A 26941-nucleotide genomic window follows, 5' to 3' on the forward strand; every position below is an offset into this window, starting at 1 on the left:
TTTGCAAACTGTAAACTTCTGCACACATTTCTTCAACTTGTTGAAATGTGTTTTCTCACCCTGCTCTAAAAGAAAATACTATTCCATATGGGAAATATGCCCTTGAGGTAGACCTTATTGTGACAAATGACAACAAAGAGAGGGGCTGGGGATAGAAAGTTTTGTTTTGTTTTCTATATTTATAATCACGGGAAAGTATCTGGATTTATGATAAATACATCTTTCAGTGTGGTGATCTGGAGACCATAAATGCTGGAAACCTGAAACAGAAGCAAAGTAAAAGCTCTGTCAGCATCTGAAAGAGAAAAAAGGAAAAAGGTGCCAGCCATCTCAGGTGTATCTTGAAGTTTTGAACTTTAACCTGTCCCTCCTTTTTCAGATGCTGATGGCCTGCTATGAACATCCACTGGTTTATTTCATTCACTGGTAGACAGGCTGTCTATTGCAGTCAAATCCTCTTGCCCAGTGTCCAAGTTGATTTGACATCCTTTAACCAAGTAGTTCTGTTAATCCTTCTGCACCTTCTTATAGGGAGGCCAGCAAGCAATTCCATTTCCTGAACTTTTTGAGTTAAAGATCAACAAACAAAAGTGAAGTATAATTTAATCTTTTCTCTCAAAATGGAATCCTTAAAACTGGTTGAAATCAATTAAGGCTGAAATGTTTTCATTGTTGGACTGTGTATCAGCGAGACAGAAGAACACTAGATGAATTCCATCAGCAATGCCTCTGCCACATCCTTCAGATTAAATGGGAGGACATTCGAACAAATGCTAGTGTCCTCCTTGAAGCCAACTCCACAAGCATTCAGACAAAACTGCAAAATCAACTTTGATGGATTGGACACTGTCTTTTTAGCTGAAAACCGCTGCCCCCACCAGAACTGTTTTCTCAACACTCAAATGGCCAGTGTTCCGGAGGAGGGGGGGGCAAAGAAAACGCTTCAAATGCTTTCTGAAACTCCCCTGGAAGTGTGTCAGCATTTACATTCAATGGCATTACCATCGTTAAATCCCCCCACTATCAACATCCTGGGGTTACCATTGACCAGAAACTGAACTGGACTAGCCATATAAATACTGTGGCTACAAGAGCAGGTCAGAGGCTAGGAATCCTGTGGCAAGTAACTCACTTCCTAACTCCCCAAAGCCTGTCCACAATCTACAAGGCACAAGTCAGGAATGTGATGGAATACTGTCGAGTGCAGCTCCAACAACACTCAAGAAGCTTAACACCATCCAGGATCAAAGCAGCCAGCTTGATTAGCACCCCTTCCACAAGCATTCACTCTGTCCACCACCGACTGCAGAAACTCACCAAGGCTCCTTCGATAGCACCTTCCAAACCCACGACCAAAATTGAGTACTGGTCGAGTAGAAATTTCTACCAATTTAACATTAGGAAGACCATAGTTATTGGGCTAGATTTTCATGGAATCAGAGAGACTCCGTGAAGGTGTAAAAATGGCGGCTGAGACCTGACTCCGAGATTCACAACACCATTCCTGGAGTTTCCAATTTTCACCAGTGTGGGTTAAGGGTGTAGGCTCCTGCAAGTCACAAGCCCCACCCTGCCTTCCTGCTGGGATTGGCTATGGCTGGCTCCATAGCGGCAATAGGCAGGTCCTAATCCTGTGGAATTTTCATGGAGTTGAGCCAGCTTTTAAAGCACTTGTGGTTCATGGCACCTCAGAGGTGTCGTGAACCATTATCTGGATGGGGGAACCTTTTGAAAGGGAAGTTCCAAAGGTCTTATCCACACCCCCCCATACCAAACTATGCTCCCCCACCCAACCCCCATGGCCTCTTATACCCTCTGTGCAAAGCTATGCCCCTCCACCCAAACCCCCATGACCCCTCATACCCTCCATGCCAATCTATTCCGCTTCCAAGCCCAAAAAAACTTTTTAAAAGTTATTCATTCCTAACTTACCACTTTCTTAAAAAAGACTCCTTTCACTACATCCCAATAAAAGTGCAATTACCCAGACCCTTTCAATATCAGTAGCAGAAACTGCAAGCACTTAAATCCTCTTCCACCTTGTGTAAAGTATACATTGTGCAATTGACAGAATAGGTCAGAGAGCCAGAGCTGTCAGTCAAAAAAGCTTTCCCTGGTGTGCAGTTGTTTCATCACTCAAATGGATGTCTGGGCTCTCAGCCAAGAATGCATAATGAGGCTTGGTTGAGAGCTTAGACATTGATTAGAGTCTCGAAACAGTTGCGCCCCAGGGAAAATATTGCTTGATTAACAGCTCTGGCTCTCTGATGTCTTCAATCAATTGCACAATGTTTATTTACATAAGATAAAGAGGTGCCAAGTGCTTGCAGTTCTTGCAATTGATACATTAAAGGGTCTGGATGATTGACCCTTTTATTACACTGTAGTGAAAGGATTTTTTTAACAAAATGGAAAGTTATGAATGAATGACTTTTTTAAAGCATTTTTAACACATCCTGTTGTTACTGTAGGGTTCATTGGTTCTATACAGATTTTATGGTGGGTGAATGGGCATGGAAGTGTCATAGATTGGCATAGAGGGTATGAGGGGCCATGAGGGTCTGTGGGGCGGCATGAGGTAGTTGCCCAACAGGGGCATGTGGAGTGTGTGGGGATGTGAGGTGTGAGGGCTAGTGGGCCTTACTGTTTTTAATATAATTGGGACAAAGCACCAAGGCAGCCTTAACAGCCTGCCTTGGTACCCGGCAGCCACCATGGCCGTCTCCGAACTCTTTCCAGAGGCGGCAGACCTGACTTGTTATCATCTACCCCCCACCGGAACAAAAACCCCATCTTTGTTGGCACTTTCTCTCAAGGTGGGCCGTGACAAGCTGGTAAATTCCCTGACTTCTGCTATCCACCTCGAAGATGAAAACCCAACTCATTATCTCCAGCAGACAATCGCTGTTTCCTGGCCATTGATTCCTTCCCCCTCCTTGACCACTGTCTCAGGCCCACAGGTCTATGAAATACTGGTATGCTTGAAATTTACTCTCTCTCTTTTCCCTTTACTTTCTCCAAATTATATAGCTAAATAACTCTCCAAAGTCAAAGCTGGAATGCATCAGATGCGCACCTTGTAGATATTTGTGTCAAGTGTTCAAACCGCATGTCTCTAATAACTATAAAAATATGAAGCAAGAGGTATTTTCATTCTGGATGCAGATTATCGTTGTCAATTACATCCCAGCTTCTGCCTCTGTATACCTGGCCAGCTATATCATGTAGATAAATAAACGTAAATGAAGATTTATCTATTTAGTTTTGATTAACCCTTACCATGGCGTATAAGAACTCTCTACAACTCCACACAAAATAGTACAAATAGCAATTTCAATGGTTTGCTATATGTTACAAATGTGAGGTTTTATAAGATTATGTTTTAAACTGTCTTTTTAACTTAAGGTCAAATGGAGTAGTGAAGAGGGTAATGTGCCTAACAACAAGTCTAGTGTTCAAATTGCATGTCTCTAATATCCATAAAAATATGAAGCAAGAGGTGTTTTCATTCTGGTTGCAGATCGTCGTTGTCTAAGCATGATTGCCATGGAGACCGGGGGGCAGGGCCATGTTGAGACTTACTGGGAGGAAGGTGTAAAATGTTCACATCTGAAAACAAAGGCCAGGGTAGTTGGGTTACTGTGGACCTTCAGTCTCCCAAGTTTTTGAACAGAAAAGGGAGAGAAGTCTCAGACAAAACGCTGGTGTGGTCAGCAGAGAAAAGGCTGCGAGTTCTCTGCGAGCTACCAGGCAGAGTTTGGGAGAATGGATGATCTCTGGTCAAAGAGATGCAACCCATGGCAATCTAAAGACTCTGGAAGTCCTAGCAAAGCCGGGAGTAGAGGTTGCTGGAGTGGATCTTACTGCTGTTAGTTAGTTTGGAAATTCCCTGAAAATTGAGGAAAGCGCCTTTAGATGGTCACTCGATTTTACAATTTGGCTAAACAGGGAGACGTGAACTCATTGAAAGCTGGGAGTGGCTGTGGACTGTTTCCTATCAATACTGTAATCCTGCGGAGAGCTTGTTATAATGTATATATATGTGGTGTAGGGTTATTTGCCACGTTGGAACATTGATAAGGATTAACGTTTCTGTAGTTTAGAGTGTCAGTTGCTTTCTAAGGAACATATAGTCAATGTTGCTTTTAGTTCATTACAGTAAAAGTCTTAAAACCTGAAATCTCATTGTGCAATTCCTTTAAGTTGGTCATTGGGAATTCAAATTTCTTGTTCAAAGTTATTGGTTTCCACATGATCATAACAATATACAATGTGTATGTATATCAGGGAAGGGCATCTCAAATTCACCTTATGATGTGGTTTTCTAAAAAGCCTTTGATAAAGTACACCGTCAAATATTATTTTACAAACTAAAATCTGTCTTTCACAAGGATAAACCTTTGGTATGGATTGATAACTGAGCAAAAGAACAGAAACAGAAAGTCATTGTAAGAGGAGCTAGGTTGAAATGTGGGAGTAATTGTGTTGGGTGCTGCAGGGTCCTTGCTGAAACCTCTCTTGTCTTGTGGAATTACAGTCTCAATTCACAGTAGTTAAATTCAGATGTTAGCAAGCTAACAAGGCACCTTGGACTCAGAGGAGGCAGTCAAGCTCTTATAAGGTGAGCTTTCAAATTTCATACCTGGTCTGATTGCAAGTAATTCTGAAACAGAAACCTGAAACAAAAATCACTGAAATTAATTATTTAATATCCAAAAACCTGAAAACTTCCCCCACATATGGGACTTGAATTCTACTTCTGTCCAAGTTGGAAATGCTACCTTACCTTTGGACTTCCTCAACAAGAACTGGATGTTTGCGCAAAGCCAGATGGTGATGTTTCAGCAATTTGATGATGGCTGAACTCAGACATTGTAGTCTGAGGATGGTGAATAACCACAAATTCAAGGTGGTTATTAGAGCTTGGAGAATAGGGAAGAACCTTCTGGCTCAGTAACACACCAACAATGGCTTCAGCAAATCTACTATTGGGAAGTCTTGAGGGAAAATAAGATATTTTCTCATCTTGTAAATAACTGAGAAATGGAAGAAAGATTTGGGGACAAGACGAGGGAAGAATGAATAAGCAAACATAAGAGCATCTTGAGCAATAGCATAAATCTACCATAAGAGATATAGCTGAACTGTGTTGAAAGTCAACTGTTACTTTCTAGGTCCTTGAATGACTACCATCCAGCAACACTTATTTAATTAAAGTGCAATCCAATTAAATTCACGGATATTTTACCACAAATTCTGATGGGCCATTCACTGAGCTAAATGCATAGATCCCTACCTAATCAGTTCAGTGGTGCACGCAGATATCTTTTATCACAAAGTGCTCAGAATAAATCACTGCAGGCTTGTGAATCTGAGGTGTTGGTAAACCTCAGTGAGAGTGCACACTAAGTTCAATCAGTTGTGATACTAACTTCACATCTGAGGTGCACATGTGCTATTTCTTTAGCTTTTCTTTTCATGTCAGAAGGCTTAATCTGTTCATGTCAGGTGACCTCTTTCACTTGCTAATACAGTGTATTGTGTTCTCCGTTGTTGTTTGCAATATAGTGCTTCTTTAGTATATAGTATAGAGGCTGAGAAATCAGCTTCTCAGTTCTGACTGAGGGCTATACCCTGAATGAAATTAAAATGACTTGTTTTACCTTGAAGGCTAGCTCCACAGTGTCTTGCCCATGTATTAAAATAAATAAAGACAAAGTATCTCTGGCCGTTCCTACTTCTGGTCTGTTTTTCCAAGAAGCCTGTCTTGGCTGTCTGTGCTGTTCTGCCAAGGAGTCTCTGGTTGTCTTTTTCCCTTTCTCAAGATCCTTTTCCTGTAATCTGCTTCTCTCATGAACAGCATCTCTGACTGCCCACACTGCACTTTTGTTTTGAGGAGTCTCTGTGGCTGCCCCCACTCCACATCTCCTGTGTATCTGCCTGGCCGGCTCTGCTACTGCTTCATTTGACAGTAGTCAACATTACAGTGTCTTGCTACCTCATGTATTTATGTGTGTATGCATATGTATATTAATGGAATTTCGCTGACGCTCTTATGTGTTGCAGATACACAATCCAGGTCTCATTGCAGTACAGGAGTGTGGTGACAGCAACTGCTTTGTACACTAAGATTTTGTTGATTTGCGGAGGTCTTTGTTGTCAAACACTCACTTCCATAGATTTTCCATCAGTAATGCCTCTGCTGCATCCTCCAGATTCAGTGGGAGGACTGTTGAACAAGCAGTAGTGTCCTTCTTGAAGCCAGCGTTCAGGCAAAACTCCTGCAAAATCAACTTCGAAGGACTGGATGCTATGTCCAGATGACTGAAAACAGTCTCCACTGCCAGGTCCTGTTCTCTCAACTCTCAAATGGTCAACATTCTGGGGAAGACAAAGAAAACGCTTCAAACACACTCTGAAGCTTTCCTTGAAGCATGGCAGCATTGATCTTAATGACTGGGAGCAGCTTGCTACCAATCATTCAAAGCGGCAACAACTTGTCCATCAAACTGTATTACCCTTTGTCTTAATGATAAGGCAGAGCAGCGGCAAAGAAGGAAAGAAAAGGAAGCAATTCCTGAATGCCAGATCCCACTATTGCATGGGACATCCTGCCCATGTGCTCAAAAACATGTGGATTAAAAATCAGCCAGTTCCAATCACATGAAGATGCATGGCAGAAACTCGTAACCCTGAGTAGATGTCACACTCAAATTGAGGGACAGTTGGGGAAGATGCTGATTTTTCTTGATTTGAAATTTTAATAGCATTGTTTTGCTTCATTTTTTTTTACAGGACTTGCAAACAAAGACACCTGGTTTTATTTTTTCTCTCAGAGGGTAGAAAGTTTTGTTTTTTATTCATTCACAGGATGTGGGGCATTGTTGGCTGGGCCAGCATTTATTGCCCATCCCTAATTGCCCTTGAGAAGGTGATGGTGAGCTACCTTCTTGTACCGCTGCAGTCCATGTGGTGTAGGTACACCCAAAGTGCTGTTGGGGAGGGAGTTCCAGGATTTTGGCCCAGTGGCAACAAAGAAACAGTGATATATTTCCAAGTCAGGATGATGTGTGGCTTAGAGGGGAACTTCCAGGTGATGGTGTTCCCATGTGTCTGCTGCCCTTGTCCTTCTAGGTGGTAGCGATCGTGGGTTTGGAAGGTGCTGTCGAAGGCGGCTTGGTGAGTTCTTGCAGTGTATCTTGTGGATGACACACACCGTTGCCACTGTGCATCGGTGGTGGAAGGAGCAAATGTTTGTGGATGGGTTGTCAATCAAGCAAGTTGCTTTGTCCTGTGTGGTGTTGAGCTTCTTGAGTGTTGTTGGAGCTGCACTCATCCAGGCAAGTGGAGAGTATTTCATCACACTCATGATTGGTGTAAAGTAGATGGTGGACAGGCTTTGTGGAGTCAGGAAGTGAGTTACTCATCACAGGATTTCTAGCCTCTGACCTGCTCTTGTAGCCACAGTATTTATATGGCTCGTCCAGTTCAGTTTCTGGTCAATGGTAAACCTCAGTATGTTGATAGTGGGAGATTCAGCGATGGTAACGCCATTGAATGTCAAAGGGCGATGGTTAGATTTTCTCTTGTTGGAGATAGCCATTGCCCAGCACTATGTGACACGAATGTTATTTGCCACTTGTCAGCCTAAGCCTGGATATTGTCCAGGTCTTACTGCATTTGGACATGAACTGCTCCAGTATCTGAAGAGTCGCGAATGGTGATGAACATTGTGTAATCATCAGCGAACTCCCCACTTCTGTCCTTATGATGGAAGGAAGGTCATTGGTGAAGCAGCTGAAGATGTTTGGGCCTAGGACACTACCCTGAGGAACTCCTGCAATGATATTCTGGAACTGAGATGATTGACCTCCAACAGCCATAACCATCTTCCTTTGTGCTAGGTATAACTCCAATCAGTGAAGAGCTTTCTCCTAATTCACATTGGTTTTACTAGGGCTCCTTGATGTCATACTCGGTCGAATGCTGCCTTGATCTCAAGCGCAGTCACTCTCAGCTCGCCTCTGGAGTTCAGCTCTTTTGTCCATGTTTGAACCAAGGCTGTAATGAGGTCAGGAGCTGAGTGACCCTGGCAGAACCCAAACTGAGCCTCAGTGAGCAGGTTATTTCTAAGCAAGTGCTACTTGATAGCACTGTTGATGACCCCTTCCATCACTTTGGAACTCTCTTCCTCAAAAGGCAGTGGAAGCAGTCTTTCAATATTTTTAAGGCAGAAGTAGATAGATTCTTGTTAAGCAAGGAGGCGAAAAATTATCAGGGGTAAGTGGGAACGTGGTGTTGAGGTTGGGAATGTGGAGTTCAGGTTGCAATCAAATCAGCCATGATCTTACTGAATGGCGGAACAGGCTCAAGGGGCCGAGTGGCCTACTCCTCTTAATTCATACCTTCATATGTTCATACGTACGTTGTGCAGTAAACAATCATTCACAGAAGCAGCATCTACAGATTGCAAGGGCAGATTGGTTAAAAACAGGGTGGCACAGTTTTTCAGTTGTCAAAGACAATAATCTTTTCAAGAAGCCCTGCTATAGTTGTTCCTACCTGTCCGATTTACTGCAGAAATAAGACATTCTGGTTGGAGGATGGGAAACAATTAGACCAGCATGCACAGATGCAAAGTCAGTCCCATTTTAAAGTTACACATTCTATCATTTTTGTTTCAGTTATAAATTTCTATGTGCACATTTATCATGGAAACCGCTTATGTAAATTTAGCATACTTCATATAAAATAACCCTTGTGCTAGCGATTAGTTATACTGCATTACCTTTATTCGGTGAGGATGTAACTGGGGAAGCAATGAACAGGATCAATAAAGAGGCAGACTCAGTGCCAGGAAAACAGTAAAATGAAGACAATTTCAGTAGGAGGTTGAGTTTGTAAGAGGAAAGGTTGCAGTCAGTTCCAAGAAACCAGCAAAGAGTAACAAATGATTTGTGATGATGAGAATGGAGAATGAAAAAGTGTGCTAAGTAGATGTGAAAGGAGAAGCTTGACGACTTGAGTGGAGGAGTTGCAGAGAATAGGACAGCAGACAGGTAGTAGTGGCAGCAAAGCAGGACATAACAGAAACACAAACAAACTTTTAAGTTAACAAAACAGCAGATAGGGCTTGGAGCAGCAACAGTGCCACATGGCATTTAGAAGACAGAAAAATGTGTAAAATAGTAAGTAGATGTACCCTACAATCTGTTATGTTAAAAGTAATACCCAGATGTGATCAGCATGATGGAAGTAGCATTACACAAATTATTTACATATTTATTAAAAACAGTGCATCGGCAGTGTACTATTTGTTCACCACTGTTGCTTCATGCTAACTGGGGCAGTGTGCGCTCAGTACAAATGTTTGGTTTGTGGCCCCTCCATTAAATAGGCACTGATATCAAATACTTATCCCTGGATCTGCAGGCAGCACTTAACTGTAATTGGTACCTTTCCTCATTTTAATTTGAACTCTTTTTTTAATCATTCAAAGTGACAAGTGAATTTTGGAAGTATACTAAACTTTTCATTGTCACTTGTGTTTTGTTCATGATTAGAAAAAGTAAACATTCTGATTATTGATATTTATTGGACAGAGGAGGAGACTGATGGCTAAAGACACATATATACTGAAAGAAATGCAGACAATGAGAGAAACCTCCAGAAACCAAAAGACCAAAATTAAAATTTGAAGTGATTTCTTACAAAGTTATTCTGGATGATCTGGAATGCCCCCTCCCGTGCTGCACTCTTTGATCATCTTGATGGTACCAGGAATCCACCTGTCAACCCAACCTGAAATCCCTCCCATAAAGATGCCAGACCAAAAGATCCTTTTTGTGGGTTTTGAATGTGTAAAATAAACTAACTTCTGAGTTAGTCCTAACTCGAGTTTGCTGTGGATTATTAGTAAAGTTGGATCACAAAACCCGAGCGGTTGGTAAAACACGCCACCACTTATTCTTTGAAAACTTATTCAAACACCTTCTGCTTACGGACTTGTGGTAAGAGGAAATCAGTGCAATTTAAACTGTCTCTCCTGTCCGTAACAGAAATTGGGGGCTCGTCCGGGATGACCCATTCGAACCACAAGTTGATCAAATGAGCCGAATCTGATATAAAAGAACCAATTGGAAGCCAAGAGGAAAAAATCCAGTGGCTGGTACGATTTTTTTTTTGAAACGCAGGAAACTACCACATTAAATTCCTTTCCCCTAACAGTAAGAAAAATCAGCAACTTTCGATGCACTGATGTGGGTAAAGCAAAGCAACTTAAATGGCAAAACATTAACATCCCTAATCACAGAGCAACTGAAAGCTGTAGCTAGGGAGGTACAATTGAAACTAGTCAGTAAGGTGAAACAGAGTGAACTAATCCAGATGCTAGCAGAGCATTTCAACCCCGCATATCAAACAGAGCAGGTAGATGAGGAATTCAACCCTGACCCTGAATCCTTTCCCCTAGCCAAATTCGAGACTGAAAAACTCAGGATACAGCTAGAATTTTAGTAGAGATAGAGAAAGAAGCTTAGGAAAGGAAAAGAGAATGAGAAAGGGAGCGAGAAGAATTCCAGCTCCGAAAATTGAAAATGGAGTTAGCAGCTCAAAGGGAAAGAGAGACCAGACAGCGAGGGAAAACCTCTCTCTACTCGATAGCACCCCCTATCGCCCTAACGTCGAATCACTCTGAGGCCCTTAAGTACGCCAGATTCATTCCCAAATTTGAAAAGGGTGACGTGGCGTCATTTTTCGCCACTTTTGGAAAAAATAGCAAGACAGTTAAAATGGCCATCAGATATCTGGGCATTTTTAATTCAAGGGCGGCTGTCAGGGAGAGCCTAACAGGTCTACTCCATGCTGACTCCTGATGTGTCCACTAATTATGAACAGACCAAGGCTGCCATCCTCAGTGCCTATGAGCTAGTCTTGGAGGCATATCGCTAGCAATTCCAGAATGCTCATAAGAAACCTATTCAAACTTATATAGAGTTCGAACAGCTGAAGCAAAATGCATTCGACTGTTGGGCCCATTCTTTAAAAATCCAGCGCATCTATGAGGGATTTTGCAACTTGATATTGTTGGAGGAATTCAAAAACTGCTTACCCTCCAAACTACAGATACACTTGGAGGAGCAGAGAATCCTCACTGCCAGGGATGCAGCTGTCACAGCAGACAGCTATAACCTCACCTATAGGCCTGGAAACTCAGGCAGACCTTTCCAAACCATTCCCATTTCCAAACCACTCCCATGATCATTCGAAAGAAAAGAAGGGTGACATGGATAGGATAGGCCCTCCACCCAGAAAGGAAAATCCAAGTGAAGGTGCAAGAAGTCCTCTTGCAGCCCAAAAGGAAAACCCCAATGGGTAGTGCAGCAGAGCAGGCAGGGACCTTTGGAGAGCATGGCGCTATGTTAGGCCGAGCTGGACAAACTCTCGGAGAGCTTTCAGAATTTCTTTCCTTTCAGGAACTGTGTCCCTGTACCCCACTACCCATCCCAGAATGTGAGTAAGTCCGTTGTACTGCTCTGGGACACAGGTGTCACTCAGTCCTTAATGTTGAGGGGAAACATAAGCACCCCCCGCCACCCCCGCGAATCCTTCAGGCTTCAGTCTTCTCCAATATTTAATTGGAGGAAATTTCTGCTCATCCAGTACTGAATGTCAGATAAGTAGTCTGATATTTACGTGGAGGAGTCGAAAGATGCAGTGGTGAGGTAGAGCTGGGTGTTGCCAACGTACATGTGAAAACTAACCCTGTGCTTTTGGATGATGTTGCCGAGGGTAACCTGTACATAAGAAATAGGAGGGGGCCAAGAATAAATCCTTGGGGACACCAGAGGAAATGGTGCCACAGCAGGAAAAGATACGATTGCAAGTGATTCTCAGGCTATGATTAGATAGATAAGAATGGAACCATGTAAGAGCATTCCCACCCAGCTGGATGACTGTGGAGTAGTGTTGGAGTAGGATGGTCTGGTCAATTGTGTTAAAAGCTGAAGATAGATTGAGAAGGACGAGAAGAGAAAGTTTCCCTTTGTCACAGTCAAAGGGCAGAGGGGATGGCGCAGAGCTTGCTCTCTCTGCAGCTTCCGCTCCATCTCTCTGCGATGCTGCAAACCCAGAAACACTGCTACTGGTATCCCCAAACCTGTCGCAGTCTTTGAACAGGTTACCTAATCCACTGCCCAACTCCACCCACCACCCCCTCACCCCAGCAAGGATATGGCAACACTGGAAAATTCAGGAACTCACCAAAACACCTCCATAAATAGTCCATAAATGGGCGGCCGGGCTCCGCTGCCGAAACGGGGCCAGCCGCCATTTTGAGTGGGCGGGTCAATTAAGGCCTGACCAGCGGCCTGCCCGACAGGAAGCACTATGCGCTTCCTGTGCGGGGGGGGTGGAGGGATTCCCCATCTGTCAAAGTGCACTCTTTCGCGCATGTTCGCACTAAGTGCTGTCTCAGGGAGAGCGCTGAATGTTTAAAAAACTTTAAAAATAGAGAAAGAAAAACATTATTAACATGTCCCCCTCATGTGACACTGTCCATGAGATGGGACATGTTAATAAATATGAGTGAAACTTTAATAAACTTTTTAAAAACTGAGATGAAACCTCATCCCGCCAGTGGATGAGGTTTTATCTTTTTTCAGGAGCCCGCTGTCAATGGCCTCAATTGGCCATTGACAGGTCGGCGGGTGAGCAGCTGATTTTGCTGTCCGCCTGCCTTCCTAAAAACTTAAATGGTCCGGGATGATGTCGGGGGTTCCTCCCGATGTCATCCCGTGTCATTTTCCCGTCGGCGAGCCCCCAAATCACCGACGGGAAAATTCTGTCCATAGTTTCAACTGAATAATATTCAGAATCATTGAATTTGATATCCAAAGCATCTATAAAAATCCAAAAATACATTTTAAAACATGGAGCTTAGATTGTTCCATCACCATAATTCAGTGCCCTGAAGTTAGCCCCCTCAAATATTTTCACACGACCCAGTCTTGGACAGCCAACCTCCAGCTTTTGTTTTATAACTTAGCAAAGTGACCATTCTTCATTCATGAACCTAAAAGGAAAGTGTTTCAATTTCCTTATGATACCGAGGTTGCCAAAATATATGTGAGAACTCTAACACAGTGAACACAATGGGGGTTGTGTGCGAGCGGGTGGGTTCCCGATTGTTGCATCGCCATTTTACATGGGTGGGCCAATTAAGACCGCCAGGAAGCGCTATGCACTCCCTGTGTGGGCGGGGGATGGTGGGGGGGATTCCCTGAGCCGTGAGTGCATGCATGCGTGCGAAAGAGCGCACAGATCTTCCTGAGGCAAAGTGCTGCCTCAGGGAGATCGGCTCAGGTTTGAAAGTTTCAATAAAGAAGGGGAAAAAAATTACTGACATGTCCACTCATGTGCCATTGTCACATGAGCTGGGACATGTCAATTTCTTTAATTTAAACATTTTATAAAAATTTTAATACCCTTATGAAACCTCATCCCGCCCATCGATGAGGTTTCATGCTTTTTCAGAAGCCCGCCTAGGCTCCCGGCCTGCCCACCAACCTTAAGGTTGGACGGGCAGGTCCATTAATCATGTTAATTACTTTTTTAATGGCCTTAATAGGCCTTTAACAGATTGGTGAGCACGCTGCGGGGTGACGTCGGGATGCACGCCTGACGTCACCCCACATCATTATACGTGTCAGTGAGCGGGCACCACCCCCCACTCGCCGAACAGAAGATTCTGCCCAATTTTACTTACTGCTGACTTTGTTTTAGTATTCTATGACACTTTTTATTTTGTAAACCAGGATATTGTGGATACTAATTATGAGCTAAAATAAAAACAGAAAATGCTGGAAATCTGTAGCAAGTCCATTAACATCTGAAAGAGAGAAGACATTTCAGATATAGAACCAGACTAAAGAACTTCAAACCAAATTAAAAGAATTTGCCAACTATAAATCAGAGTAGAAAGCATGGATCAAAAATCTATTCTCCATATTGAGCTGTCTTTGCAGGAGCTCCTATAGTGTTAGTATCTTTTTGATGGTTCAAGATTCCTGAGGGAGGATAATAACTTCAAGTAAAATATGTAATAAATCTAAAAGTACTCCCTGAAGGCAATCAATCACTCTTAGTTGTTAATCTAAATTGAGCTGGCAAATGGGATGGGTTCTCAGTAAACATCTGTTCGCAACTAAAAATGGACTTTCAAACCTCAATTCAGTAACTTTGAATTACTTTGGCAAGGGCTTCTCTACACTGTGCAATTTGCACTATCCAATTTTTTTTTTGCAAAATTATCTTAAGATAGATTGGATGTGGGAGTAAGCTACTGGTCATTAATGTAGAACATACATTTCAGTAAGGAAAAATATTTTCATTTGTATTGCATCATTTATTACATCAGGCCAAACTACAAAAAACTCAATCTCTTTAAAAAAAAAGAGGAGACAATCATTGCTGTAGACCATCACCTTTATAACCATTCCATCTTCTCTATTTCTGAAATAAACAGAAAATGCTGGAAAAGCCCTGTAAGACTGGCAGCATCTGTGGAGAGAGAAACAGTTAACGTATGACTCTTTTTTAGAGCTGAAGAGAGGTAGAAATGTGATGGGTTTTAAACTGTTGAAGAGGTGGAGCAAAATAGGTCAGGGATAGGTGGCAACTCAGGAGAGATTTGACAAAGGTGTCATGGACACAAGACAAAGGGAGTGGTAATGATAGTGTTAAAGACTAAGGTGGCATTAAGGTCAGACAGCAGAATGTGTGAATAACAGGACAAGGATCAGCATTCTCTGAAAGCAAATTATAAGAACAAGTCACAGACTGACCCTGTGGGGGAAGAAGGTTGGGAAACAAAATATCAGAATGGAGGACAGAGTTCATGGTCTAAAGTTGTTGAACTCGATGTTAAGCCCAGAAGGCTGTAAAGTGCCTAATTGGAAGATGAGGTGCTGTTCCGCTAGTTTGCGTTGGGCTTCACTGGAACATTGTATCAGGCCAATGACAGAAATGTGGGCATGAGAGCAAGATGGTGAATTGAAATGGCAAGAGACAAGAAGGCCGGGGCCATGCTTGCAGACTGAGTGAAGGTGTTCCACAAAGTGGTAACCCAGTCTGCATTTAGTCCCCCCAATGTAGAGAACGCATTGTGAGTAGTCTTATTCTGATTCTCTAATTCTGAATTCAGTTCCAGTCAGACAGCAACCCTTTAGTTTGCCTTCAATTAGCTGTTCTTGATTCTTTCTATCTGAGTCTTAGGTTTATCTACTTATGGAAAAACTTGTAGCACTTGCTGTGTGAGTCTTTGACATGGAAACCATCTAATAAGGTTCTTGCATTGAAAAAGAATTTTGCAATCTCAAGTATAGAAGCAAAATACTACAGACGCTGGAACTACTCAGCAGCTGAAATAAAAATGCTGGAAATACTCAGCAGATTTGGTGGCAACTGGAGAGAAAACGAAGCTGACATTTCAGGTTGATGACCTTTTATCAGAGAAAGATCATTGACCTGAAACCTCTGATGAAAGGTTATTGACCTGAAAGGTTAATTTTGTTTCTGTCCCTATGGATGCTACCTGACCTGCTTAGTATTTCCAGCATTCTCTGTTCTTACATCTGCAATCTTAAAACTGCGCATAATGGTAAAAAATGGAACTAAAAATCTGAAGCAAGCTTTCTAACTATCAGCTGCTTATCATAGTGTTACAGGCAGCGTGATCATTCCCCATGCTGCCTCAGTGCAAAATGCACCGTCCCTTATAGGGTAGGAGCATACTTGTGAACATTAGCCTCAAGTTGGACAGATGTAATTTTCTCCATTTATACTTCTGTACCCATAGTCAGCATCAGTCAGGAGTTAAACTGAAATGCCCGGATAAAACAACAGTTATGATAGTCCATCTTTTTTTTTTGCATCCTCTGGCATGTTGCACACCTGCAAGCGCAAAAGAAAATGATTGAAGTTAGTAGTCATGCAGGACAACTTTATGTGCTTCAGTTCCAGAATGGCTTATTGCCTATGATACTGCCTCACTGTGCTAAACACAAAGGCATCAGTACTACATCACAAATAATCATTCTTGTTCATTTTCAGGTAGAGAAAGGATGACACCAAGATCAGATGTGGGATCGTTTTGGACTTCGGGCAGAAAGAATAATGACATGAGGGAAAAGGTAGCTATCTCTTTAAATCATAAATTACAATTTTAATTAACAATGGGGAAAATGACCTTAATCTATCCCCTGACAATGGATTAGAAATGTAATTGCAATGGGGATGTGTGATTTTGGGGGCAACTGAATTATAGATGTGTCCAGCTTACTTTGAATCCCAAATGGTTAACCTGGATTGATGATGATTGGTGGATCAAGAAAAAGCAGTTGTGATGTGAAATACCACATCTGCTTTAATACCGTGTGTTGCTCTGGAACCTGTGAATCAAGCAATGTTTACTGCTGTACCTGAATTCTATTAATGAAGTTATGGAGAAGCCATTAACATTCAGGGGAGCAGTCCAATAAAGAAATCTACCTCCTTCCAACTTTTTGAAAGCAATCTCTGTCTCAGCCTCACTTGTAATGTGTGGTTGTGGCATCAAGATCCATTACCTTCTCCAGTGTTTTCCTGCATGTGCCACCATATCTATTCCCACTCAGCTGCTCTTCATATCCTTTTATGTCTTTCTCAGGAAGCTAAATAATTCTCTTTTAAAAAATATTCATGGACTCTGCTTCAACAATTTGTGACAGAGAATTCATCATTCTAACCATTGCCTGTGTGTAACTTCCCCTTTGATTTGTGGTCTCTTACCATCTAGATACAAAATCAAGGGTTCTGTTTGCCTTTTCTAGGATTTATCTATTGGTGCTTCCACTATTAATGACGGCATTCACAAACCCAGGCCCCTCTGCTTCTTCACTGCATTTAAAATTTTACTTTAAGATGTACTTCTGGGAAAGATTTTAATTTTAACTAGCAGATTTCAGCGATGTGGCACCATGGCAACTTTAACCAAAATTGATGGGAAACAACTGCTGGCCTCCAGACAACTGGGCAGCTATTGTCCGCCCACCTGCACTCAGGAAAGTATTGGAAGGAAGCTTCCAGAGTGTGGTTTTCTCCTGCCTCACAAAGCAAAGTAAAACATTTTACATCTAGGGGCTCTCCAGCTCCCCAATCCTCTTCATGCTGGCTTCACCGTGGCGACATCCCCACTCATTAAAGTTAAAATTGCTGCCTGGGACCCACAGGCCAGAATCTTAAGGTCAGCATGTGGGGGCGGGTGTGCATCCCGACATCACTGCGCATCATTCCGATTTTCAGTTTGGTGGGCGTGCAGCGGAGTCAGCTGCGTGCCCACCAAACTGTCAAAGGCCTATTAAAGCCATTTAAAACTAATTAAAATACTTAACGGAGCTGTCCGTCTAACCTTAAGATTGGCGGGCAGGCGAAGAACCCTGGCGGCCTTTGTATTTATCATGAAACCTCATCCACGGGCGGGATGAGGTTTCATGAAATGTTTATAAATTGAATAAAAAATGTTATTAAAGTTCATTGACATGTGCCAGCTCACGTGACACTGTCAAATGAGGGACATGTCTTAAACATTTTTTTTTTCTTTATTAAAATTTTTGATAATCAAACTAATCTCCCTGAGGTAGCTCTGTGCCTCAGGGAGATTTCTGCACTGTTTTGCAGGGCCCGACTCAGCCTATTCCCCGCCGTCCGCAGCCTACTCCTGGGTGTGCATCGCGCTGGGTGGACCTTAATTGGCCCGCCCATGTAAAATGTCAGCATGCAGCCAATTGCGGGTGGCGATCAGCTACGCGCCTGCCTGCGCCCACTCCCGCTCAACCCCCCGATGGGGAGAAAATTCTCCCCATAATGTTATCAGACCAGATTAACATATGTGAATTAAAATGTGGCAGGCAGGCCTCGGGTGGGCAGATTAGCCACCTGTCCCGAAACACTCATTAAAATTGGAAATGGAGGGTCCCAATTGCTTTTCAACAGGTGAGGAATTTTAAATGCTCACATACCTGGTTTCTGCCAGTTAAGTATGTTGAAAATCATCCCCTTACTCACAATAGGTATTTCTTTTTACACTGAACTCCATGTGCCCATCTTGCTTCCCAACCATGTCTCCTCCAGTTTTTCATAGTCCTTGTCACAATTTGCCATGGTACGCAACCTGCTGCACCAGCATATTTTGATATTGTTCCCCTAATTCTCAAGCCCAAATGTATTTATATATGTTCGTAATAAATAATAATATCCCCAACAAACAACCCTATGCAACATCGCATTATTGCTGTCTAAAAAAACTTCCCTTTACACCACCTCTTTTGATTTCAATGCTACAATTGTCTCTATCCATGGATATATTTCCCCTTAAGCACATGTGCCATATCCTTTGCCATAAGTCTCCTATATGGTATCCTATCAAATAATTTTTGCAAGCCCACAAAATACAAAACAAAATACTGTAGATGCTAGTAATCTGAAATAAAAATGGAAAGCACTGGAAAGGTTTCAGTGGAGCATAAATGCTGATATGAACAGGTTGGACCAAATGGCATGTTTCTGTGCTGTATATTCTATGAAATCATTGGCAGATCAAGCATCATTTGTAGAAGAAGAAACAGAATTAACAATTTAGGTTGATTACCTTTAATCAGAACCTATTTATTTGTGATGCCAGTTCTGATACAAGATAGTCAATCTGAAACTTTAACTCTGTTTTTCCTTCCATAGACACTGTCTCAACTGATGGATATTTCCAGCATTTTCTGTTTTTATCCCACTTTATCTTTTATGTGTAATTTCTTTAAACCATTCTATAAGGTCTCTGACCAACAGCTGAAGTAAGACTAATTGGTTGGTATAAAATTTACCAGCTATCCCGTCTCCATTTTTGTAGCGAGGTGTGACCTCGCAGTCCTTTCACACAATGCATAGACAAATTCGCCAGTCATGCATACCCATCACAGTTCAGAGTTACAGAAGCATTTAAAAAGGGACTATCACTTAACATTGATTTCAAAAACACAAGTGTGATAAAGAGACATGCTCTTTTGAAATTTGCTATATAAACATTTCAAATGGGATTTCCAGGGTTAAAATGTTAACATTTATATTCCATTATTCCAGTATCTAGTACTTTAAAGGGCAATCCAATCTTCAGTGACAACACTGATCTGTCACTATTGTGGATTATGTCATAATTATCCTTATCTCACAGGTTATTCAATTATTTTTAATTGAGGTTTTTCTGTGAAGATTTTAAGTTAACAGGTACATTAAAAATACATACTTCAAAATGTACCTATTGATTATTTTGTCTTTTAAATGCTATCCTTAAAGTTTTTGCTTCATTAAGACCTCAGTCTAACTCCCAAGTTAGCGAGAACCCCAAACCACATCAAGTTTGTACATTCGGCAGAATTTTTCAAAATGCAATTTATGTCTGCCCCTTCACTGTAAAAATTTCTGAGAATTTTCTTGCTTTTTCTAAAAGAATTTGAAAGAAATTGGAGATTGAAGTCTCAGATTTATTTCAGGCATGTGATCACATCGATATGATATATTTATAGAGATGTTGCTGAGGGAGGGGCAGGATTGGCAGCTCAACATTCCCGGATATAAAATCTTCAGTTGAGACAGGGGAGGGGGTAAAAAAGGAGGAGGCATTGCATTATTAATTAAGGAGTCAATTACTGCAGTAAGGAGAGATGATATCTTGGAGGAGGCATCGAATGAAGCTTTGTGGGTACAGTTTAGGAATAAAAAAAGGGCAGCCACGTTGTTAGGTGTTTATTATAGACCCCCAGATAGTCAGCGGGAAATTGAGGAGCAAATATGTGCACAATTTGCGGGGGTGTGTAAAAACAATAACAACAGGGTAATTATATTAGGTGATTTCAACTTTCCCAACATTAATTGGGATAGACATAGTGTTAAGGGCTTGGATGGAGTGGATTTCTTGAAATGTGTACAGGAGAACTTTTTAGGTCAATATGTAGAGGGTCCAACAAGGGACGGCGCAGTGCTGGACCTAATTCTGGGGAACGAAGCCGGACAGGTGGCTGAGGTGGTGGTGGGGGAGCATTTTCGTGATAGCAACCACAACATGGTACAATTTAAGTTTGTTATGGACAAATAAATAGACAAGTTGCAAAAAGATGTTTTGGATAGGGGAAGAACGGATTTTAGTAAAATAAGGCAGGATCTGGCCAAGGTAGACTGAGAACAGCTACTTGTGGGGAAATCTACAGAAGAGCAGTGGGGGGGTGTTCAAAAAGGAAATGGCGAGGGTACAGGCTCAACATGTTCCTTCTAGGGTGATAGGAAGGAGTAACAAGCCCAGAGTACCATGGATGACCAGAGATATTCAGGAAATGATGGAAGGAAAAGAGAGGCTTTTAGCAGGTACAAGGGGAGCAAATCAGCAGAGGCATTAGTGGAGTACAGAAAGTGCAGGGCGGACCTTAAAAAAGCAATTAGGAGAGCAAAGAGGGGATATGAGAAAGTTCTGGCTGGTAAAAGTAGGGAAAATCCCAAGATATTCTATAAGTATGTCAATGGGAAGAGGATAACCAGGGAAAGAGTAGGGTCCATAAGGGACCAAAGGGGCAATCTATGGGTGGAGCCAGAGGACATCGGTAGAGTGTTGAACGAATACTTCACATCCGTCTTCACCCAAGAGAATGAGGATGAAGGTATGGAACTCGGGGAGAGAGACTGCAAGCTTCTTAAGCAAATTGATATAGAGAGTGACAAGGTATTGGAGGTGTTGGCAGGCTTAAAAGTGGACAAATCTCCAGGTCTGGATGATTTGTGTCCCAGACTGCTGAGGGAGGCAAGGAAGGAGATCGCAGGGGCTCTGAGCCAAATTTTTAATTCTCTCTGGCCACGGGGGAGGTGCCAGAGGACTGGAGAACAGCAATGTGGTTCTGCTATTTAAGAAGGGTTGTAGAGATAAGCCAGGGAACTACAGGCCAGTGAGTCTCACGTCAGTGGTAGGGAAACTATTGGAGAAAATTCTAAAGGAGAGAATCTATCTCCACTTGGAGAGGCAAGGTTTGATCAGGGATAGTCAGCATGGCTTTGTCAGAGGGAGGTCATGCCTAACAAATTTGACTGAATTTTTTTGAGGAGATGACCAGGTGTGTAAATGAGGGTAGTGCAGTTGATGTAGTTTATATGGATTTCAGCAAAGCCTTTGACAAGGTCCCACATGGGAGACTTATAAAGAAGGCAAATGCACATGGGATACAGGGTAATTTGATAAGGTGGATTCAAAGTTGGCTTAGTTGTAGGAGACAGAGGGTGATGACAGAAGGATGCTTTAATGACTGGAAGCCTGTGTTCAGTGGCGTACCACAGGGATCTGTGGTGGGTCCCCTATTATTCGTCATTTATATAAACGACATAGTTGACTATGTGGGGGGTAGGATTAGTAAGTTTGCGGATGACACAAAGATTAGCCGGGTGGTTAACAGTGAGGTTGAGTGTCTTGGGCTACAGGAAGATATAGACAGGATGGTCAAATGGGCAGATAAGTGGCAGATGGAATTTAACCCTGAAAAGTGAGAGGTGATATACTTTGGAAGGAGTAATTTGACAAGGAAGTATTCAATGAACGGCATGACACTAGGAAGTTCTGAGGAACAAAGGGACCTTGGCGTGTGTGTCCATAGATCTCTGAAGGCGGAGGGGCATGTTAGTGGGGTGGTGTAAAAGGTATATGGGACACTTGCCTTTATCAATCAAGGCATAGATTACAAAAGTAGGGAGGTCATGTTGGAGTTGTATAGAACCTTGATGAGGCCACAGCTAGAGTACTGTGTGCAGTTCTGGTCGCCACATTATAGGAAGGATGTGATTGCATTGGAGGGGGTGCAGAGGAGATTCACCAGGATGTTGCCTGGGATGAAACATTTAAGTTATGAAGAGAGGTTGGATAGACTTGGGTTGTTTTCGTTGGAGCAGAGAAGACTGAGGGGCGACCTGATCGAGGTGTACAAGATTATGAGGGACATGGACAGGGTGGATAGGGAGCAGCTGTTCCCCTTAGTTGAAGGGTCAGTCACGAGGGGACACAAGTTTAAGGTGAGGGGCAGGAGGTTTAGGGGGGATGTGAGGAAAAACTTTTTTACCCAGACGGTGGTGACGGTCTGGAATGTGCTGCCTGGAAGGGTGGTGGAGGTGGGTTGCCTCACATCCTTTAAAAAGTACCTGGATGAGCACTTGGCACGTCATAACATTCAAGGCTATGGGCCAAGTGCTGGTAAATGGGGTTAGGTAGGTAGGTCAGGTGTTTCTCACTTGTCGGTGCAGACTGAATGGGCCGAAGGTGATTCTCTGATATAAATTTGTTACAGATTTTTTGTGATAAACTCCTCACAGATGGGCAATATCTGTGAGAGACAGTGGCCAGGATTTTATGGCCCCTCCCACCCGACGGAATATTACGGTGCCATTGAACTGAATGGAGATTGAGGTGGCTTGTTGCATCCCCGGGGGGAGACGTCACGGCGGGGCCATAAAATCCTAGCCAGTATGCGTGAACAGCAATACCTGTTATCATGGTGCTATAGATGGTTAGAAGATAAACAAAACCTAATGGAATGTTAGTCTTTATTGCAAGAGGATTTGAGTACAGGAGTAGTGAAGTCTTGCTTCAATTATATAGAAGCTTGGTTAGACTGCACCTGGAGTACTGTGTGCAGTTTTGATCCCATTACCTCAGAAAGAATATCATTGCCATAGAGGGAGTGAAACGAAGGTTCACCAGACTTGTTCCGGGGATGGTGGCATTGTCTTATGAAGAGAGGTTGGGGAAACTGGGCCTGTATTCTCTAGAGTTTCGAAGAATGAGAGGTGATTTCATTGAAACCTACAAAATACTTACAGGAATAGACAGGGTAGATGCAGGTAAGATGTTTCCCCTGGTTGGGGAGTCTAGAACCAGGGGACACAATTTCAAAATAAGGGGGAAGCCACTTAGGACCGAGATGAGGAGAAATTTCTCTAAAGGGTTAAGCGGATAGTGTGGGTAAAAGGTATTGAACTGTTCGATCAGCCATGATCATATTGAATGGCAGAGCAGGCTCGAAGGACTGAATGGTCTTCCCCTGTTCTTATGTTCCCATGTTCCTAAAACATTTTTCATAGGGAATAGATTTCTGTTCATTGTCCTTGAAAATTCAATGAATAAACCTCCTCTATGCCATTTTTGACCAAGTTTGTTTACAGAATAAATAATGTAAATAAAATGAGGCAACTGCACCAAGATTAATTGTTGGGTCTTTAAAAGGGTATTTTGCTGGTGGAATATGCAAATAATGAAGATCATAAAGTTATGCAACACCAGCTCTAAATTCTATATGTATTTAATTCTGAGAACCAGAAAATTTAGAACTAAATTGACAATGGAGAAAGTAATTGTATGTGTATGTGAGGATGCAAAAGGGATATGGACAGACTGAGGAAATAAGCTCATCAGTGGGAAATGGTGCAGATTTAGGGACTGTTGATTTGAAGGAGGGGGCCAATGGCAGTTTGATTTTCATTCTCCTGGGCCTTACTAGCCAACATTGCTGTTGGACTGCACTCCAATATGCCAGATCCGAGCAACCACCAAAACTCCCAAACCCTTTCTTCCCTGCCAAGTCGGTTACGCTGGCACATCTGCTGGTCAAGATATATTTCCAGATTATAATGTATTTTGAGACACATTTCATCACACATTGTTTACACACAAAAAGTTTAGTTACTTTTATTAAAGAGGAAGAAAGGGGCTAATGTTATGACCCCCCACACTTCTTATATTTATATAAATTTGCTACAGACTTTCTGTGATAAACTTCTCACAGATGGGCAACATCTGTGAGAGACAGTGGGTAGGATTTTCTGTTCCCCGCCCACCGCCATGATTTTCCAGTCCTGCCGCAAACCTTCTGGCTGGGGTGCTGCCTCGCCCATGGCGGGTCCCGCCCGCGACAGGGATGGAAAATCCCGGTCAGTATGTGTGAACAGCAACACATATTATCATGGTTCCTTTGATGGTTAGAAAATAAACAAAACATTTTTTATAAGAAATGGATTTCTGTTTATTCTTTAAAACCTATCTTTATGACCAAGCTTTTGGTCATCTGATCTTAGTATCACATAAAAAGTGTCTTATTTTGTTTTACTGTATAGTAATGCTCCTGTGAAGTGTCTTGGGGCATACTATTACGTTAAAGGCACTATATAAATAGATGTTAATGTTTTCTTCTAAAGGAACCTCGGTTGATTGTCCCACAAGCTACTGTCTACCCACAAAGAATCTTCTCCAGCAATTAGCTTCTAATTGGTTATATGATGTGCCTGTATAGGGTAATTTATTCTTGTTTCCTTAAAGAGCTGCTCTAAGTTACATACATTTCTGCCATTGCAGCAGAATAAAGCACTGTATATTTTGTAATATGCCCTCAATATTTAAGAAAGAAATAGAAAAGACTTCTATTTATACAACTAGTGCCTTTCACAATCACTGGACATCCCAAAGTGCTTTACAGCCAATGAAGCACTTTTGAAGTGTAGTCACTGTTGTATTGTAGGAATTGGGCACAAATGAAATCATAATCCTTATCCTTGGGAAAGTGAGTCGGTTATGCTGAAACAACTGTCAATAAAAGTTGAATAAAATAAGAGCAATATCCTGCCACAAGTAATCCATCTTACTTACAATGGGGCCATCATAATAAGCCCAGCTGACTTAGTCTCTACACATTCAGCAGACAAATTTGTTTATCTTGATTCTCTTATCACCTGGACCTCTCAGAATACATAAATCCAGAAATCTTGAGCACCATCTTCTCTGTATGCTGGAACAAGGTTGAATAGTTTCTACAGGTTATCTTGTTATATTACCAGCTGATCATGATCCATAACTGCAACTTAACGAGACCACTTTCTCTCTCCTCAAAGTTGTAACTTCCTGCGCAAACCTTTCAACACGTAAAACTCATTAGTTGATATTTATTGCAAAACCTTTGATTCAGTGCAAAGACTCATTTTTTTCCCTTGTGTATTTTAATTTAAGAAATACCTCGCACAAAGCAAGATGGTTGTAGTTGTTGAAGGCCAATCATCTCAACCCCAGGGCATTGCTGCAGGAGTTTCGCAGGGTAGTGTCCTAGGCCCAGCCATCTTCAGCTGTCACATCAATGACCTTCCAACATAAGGTCAGAAGTGGGGATGTTCGCTGATGGTTGCACAGTGTTTGGTATCATTTGCAACTCCTTTGGTACTGAAGCAGTCTGTCCCTTCATGCAGGAAGACCTGGACAACATTCAGGCTTGGGCTGACAAGTGGCAAGTAACATTCATGTCACACAAATGCCAGGCAATAACCATCTTCAACAAATTGAATCTAGCCATCTCACCTTAACATTGAATGGCTTTACCATTGCTGAATTCCTCCAGTATCAACATCTTGGGGATTACCATTGATCAGAAAATTAATTGGACCAATCATATAAATATTGTAGCTACAAGAGCAGGTCAGAAACTGGGAATTCTGCAACAAGCAACTCACCTCCTAACTCCATAAAAGCCTGTTCTTTATCTAAATGGTGCAAGTCAGGAATGTGATGGAATACTCTCCACTTGCCTGGATGAGCTCAGCTCCAGCAACACTCAAGAAGCTCAACGCCATCAAAGGTGAAGTAGACCACTTGATCAGTACCCCATGCCTTAAGCATCCACTCCCTCCACCACTGGCACACAATGGCAGCAGTCTGTACCATCTACAAAATGCACTGCAGCAGCTCACCAAGTCTCCTTCCAAGGCACCTTTCAAACCCGTGACCTCTACCACCGAGAAGGATAAGGGCAGCAGGCTCATAGGAACATGTGCAAATTCCCCTCCAAGCCACTCCCAATTGCTTTACTGTCAATAGTCACAAAATCCTGATCACAAACACATTCATGATCAGGCCCTCTCTAACTGCACAGAGGTTGTACCTACACCACATGGACTGCATGGACTTTGAGAAAATATATTCTGTCTACCTAAAAGGAAAACCGTAAATTTGCAGAAAAAAATTATTAACACAAAGCAACAGAGTTAATATATCATTAATTCAAGAAATATAGAATTCTCAAGACCTTGGGCAGAATCTTTTGGTTGGAAGGCGGGCCCCACTCGCCGACACGTAAAATGACGCGGGGTGAGGTCGGGCGTGCGTCCCAACGTCACCCCGTGTCATTTACATTTTCAATTCGGCGGGCACACAGCCAAATCAGCTGCATGCCCGCCGATCTGTCAAAGGCCTAATAAGGCCATTAAAAAAGTAATTAACATAATTAATGGACCTGCCCGTCCAACCTTAAGGTTGGCGGGCAGGCCGGGAGCCTAGGCGGGCTTCTGAAAAAACAAAAAACCTCATCCACGGGCGAGATGAGGTTTCATGAGGGTATTAAAATTTTTATAAAATTTTTAAATAAAAGAAATTGACATGTCCCAGCTCATGTGACAATGCCACATGAGTGGAAATGTCAATAATTTTTTTCCCCTTCTTTATTGCAACTTCCAAGCCTGAGCCGATCTCCCTGAGGCAGCGCTTTGCCTCAGGGAGATCTGTGCGCTCTTTCGCGCGCATGCATGCACTCCTGGCTCAGGGAATCCCCCCCCCGCCCACACAGGGAGCACATAGTGCTCCCTGGCAGACGTCACGCTGGGCAGACCTTAATTGGCCCGCCCACATAAAATGGCGGTGCGCCCCTGACTGGGGGTGCCGATCGGCAACCCACCCGCTCCCACACAACTCCCCAATGGGGGGAAGATCCTGCCCATGGCCAGAATTTTATGGCCTTGTCGTGGCGAGGACAGGACCGTAAAATGCGACGAGCCATTCTAAGCTCCATTGATTTTG

At 42.5% G+C, this 26941-nt stretch overlaps 1 protein-coding gene across 5 annotated transcripts in view; it reads left to right on the forward strand.

Moving 5' to 3' along the window:
• The window catches only part of LOC144690711 (putative helicase with zinc finger domain), a 453895-nt gene that overhangs the window by 329799 nt on the left and 97155 nt on the right, over positions 1–26941 (forward strand). For all 5 annotated transcript variants that reach the window (XM_078558475.1, XM_078558473.1, XM_078558477.1 and 2 more), the window contains one exon: positions 16111–16190. In XM_078558475.1, coding sequence (XP_078414601.1) covers positions 16111–16190 — 80 coding nt within the window. The remainder of the gene's footprint in view (positions 1–16110; positions 16191–26941) is intronic.

The sequence above is a fragment of the Cetorhinus maximus genome, chromosome 15 (assembly GCF_964194155.1).
Source record: "Cetorhinus maximus chromosome 15, sCetMax3.hap1.1, whole genome shotgun sequence".
In the NCBI taxonomy this organism is placed as follows: Eukaryota; Metazoa; Chordata; class Chondrichthyes; order Lamniformes; family Cetorhinidae; genus Cetorhinus; species Cetorhinus maximus.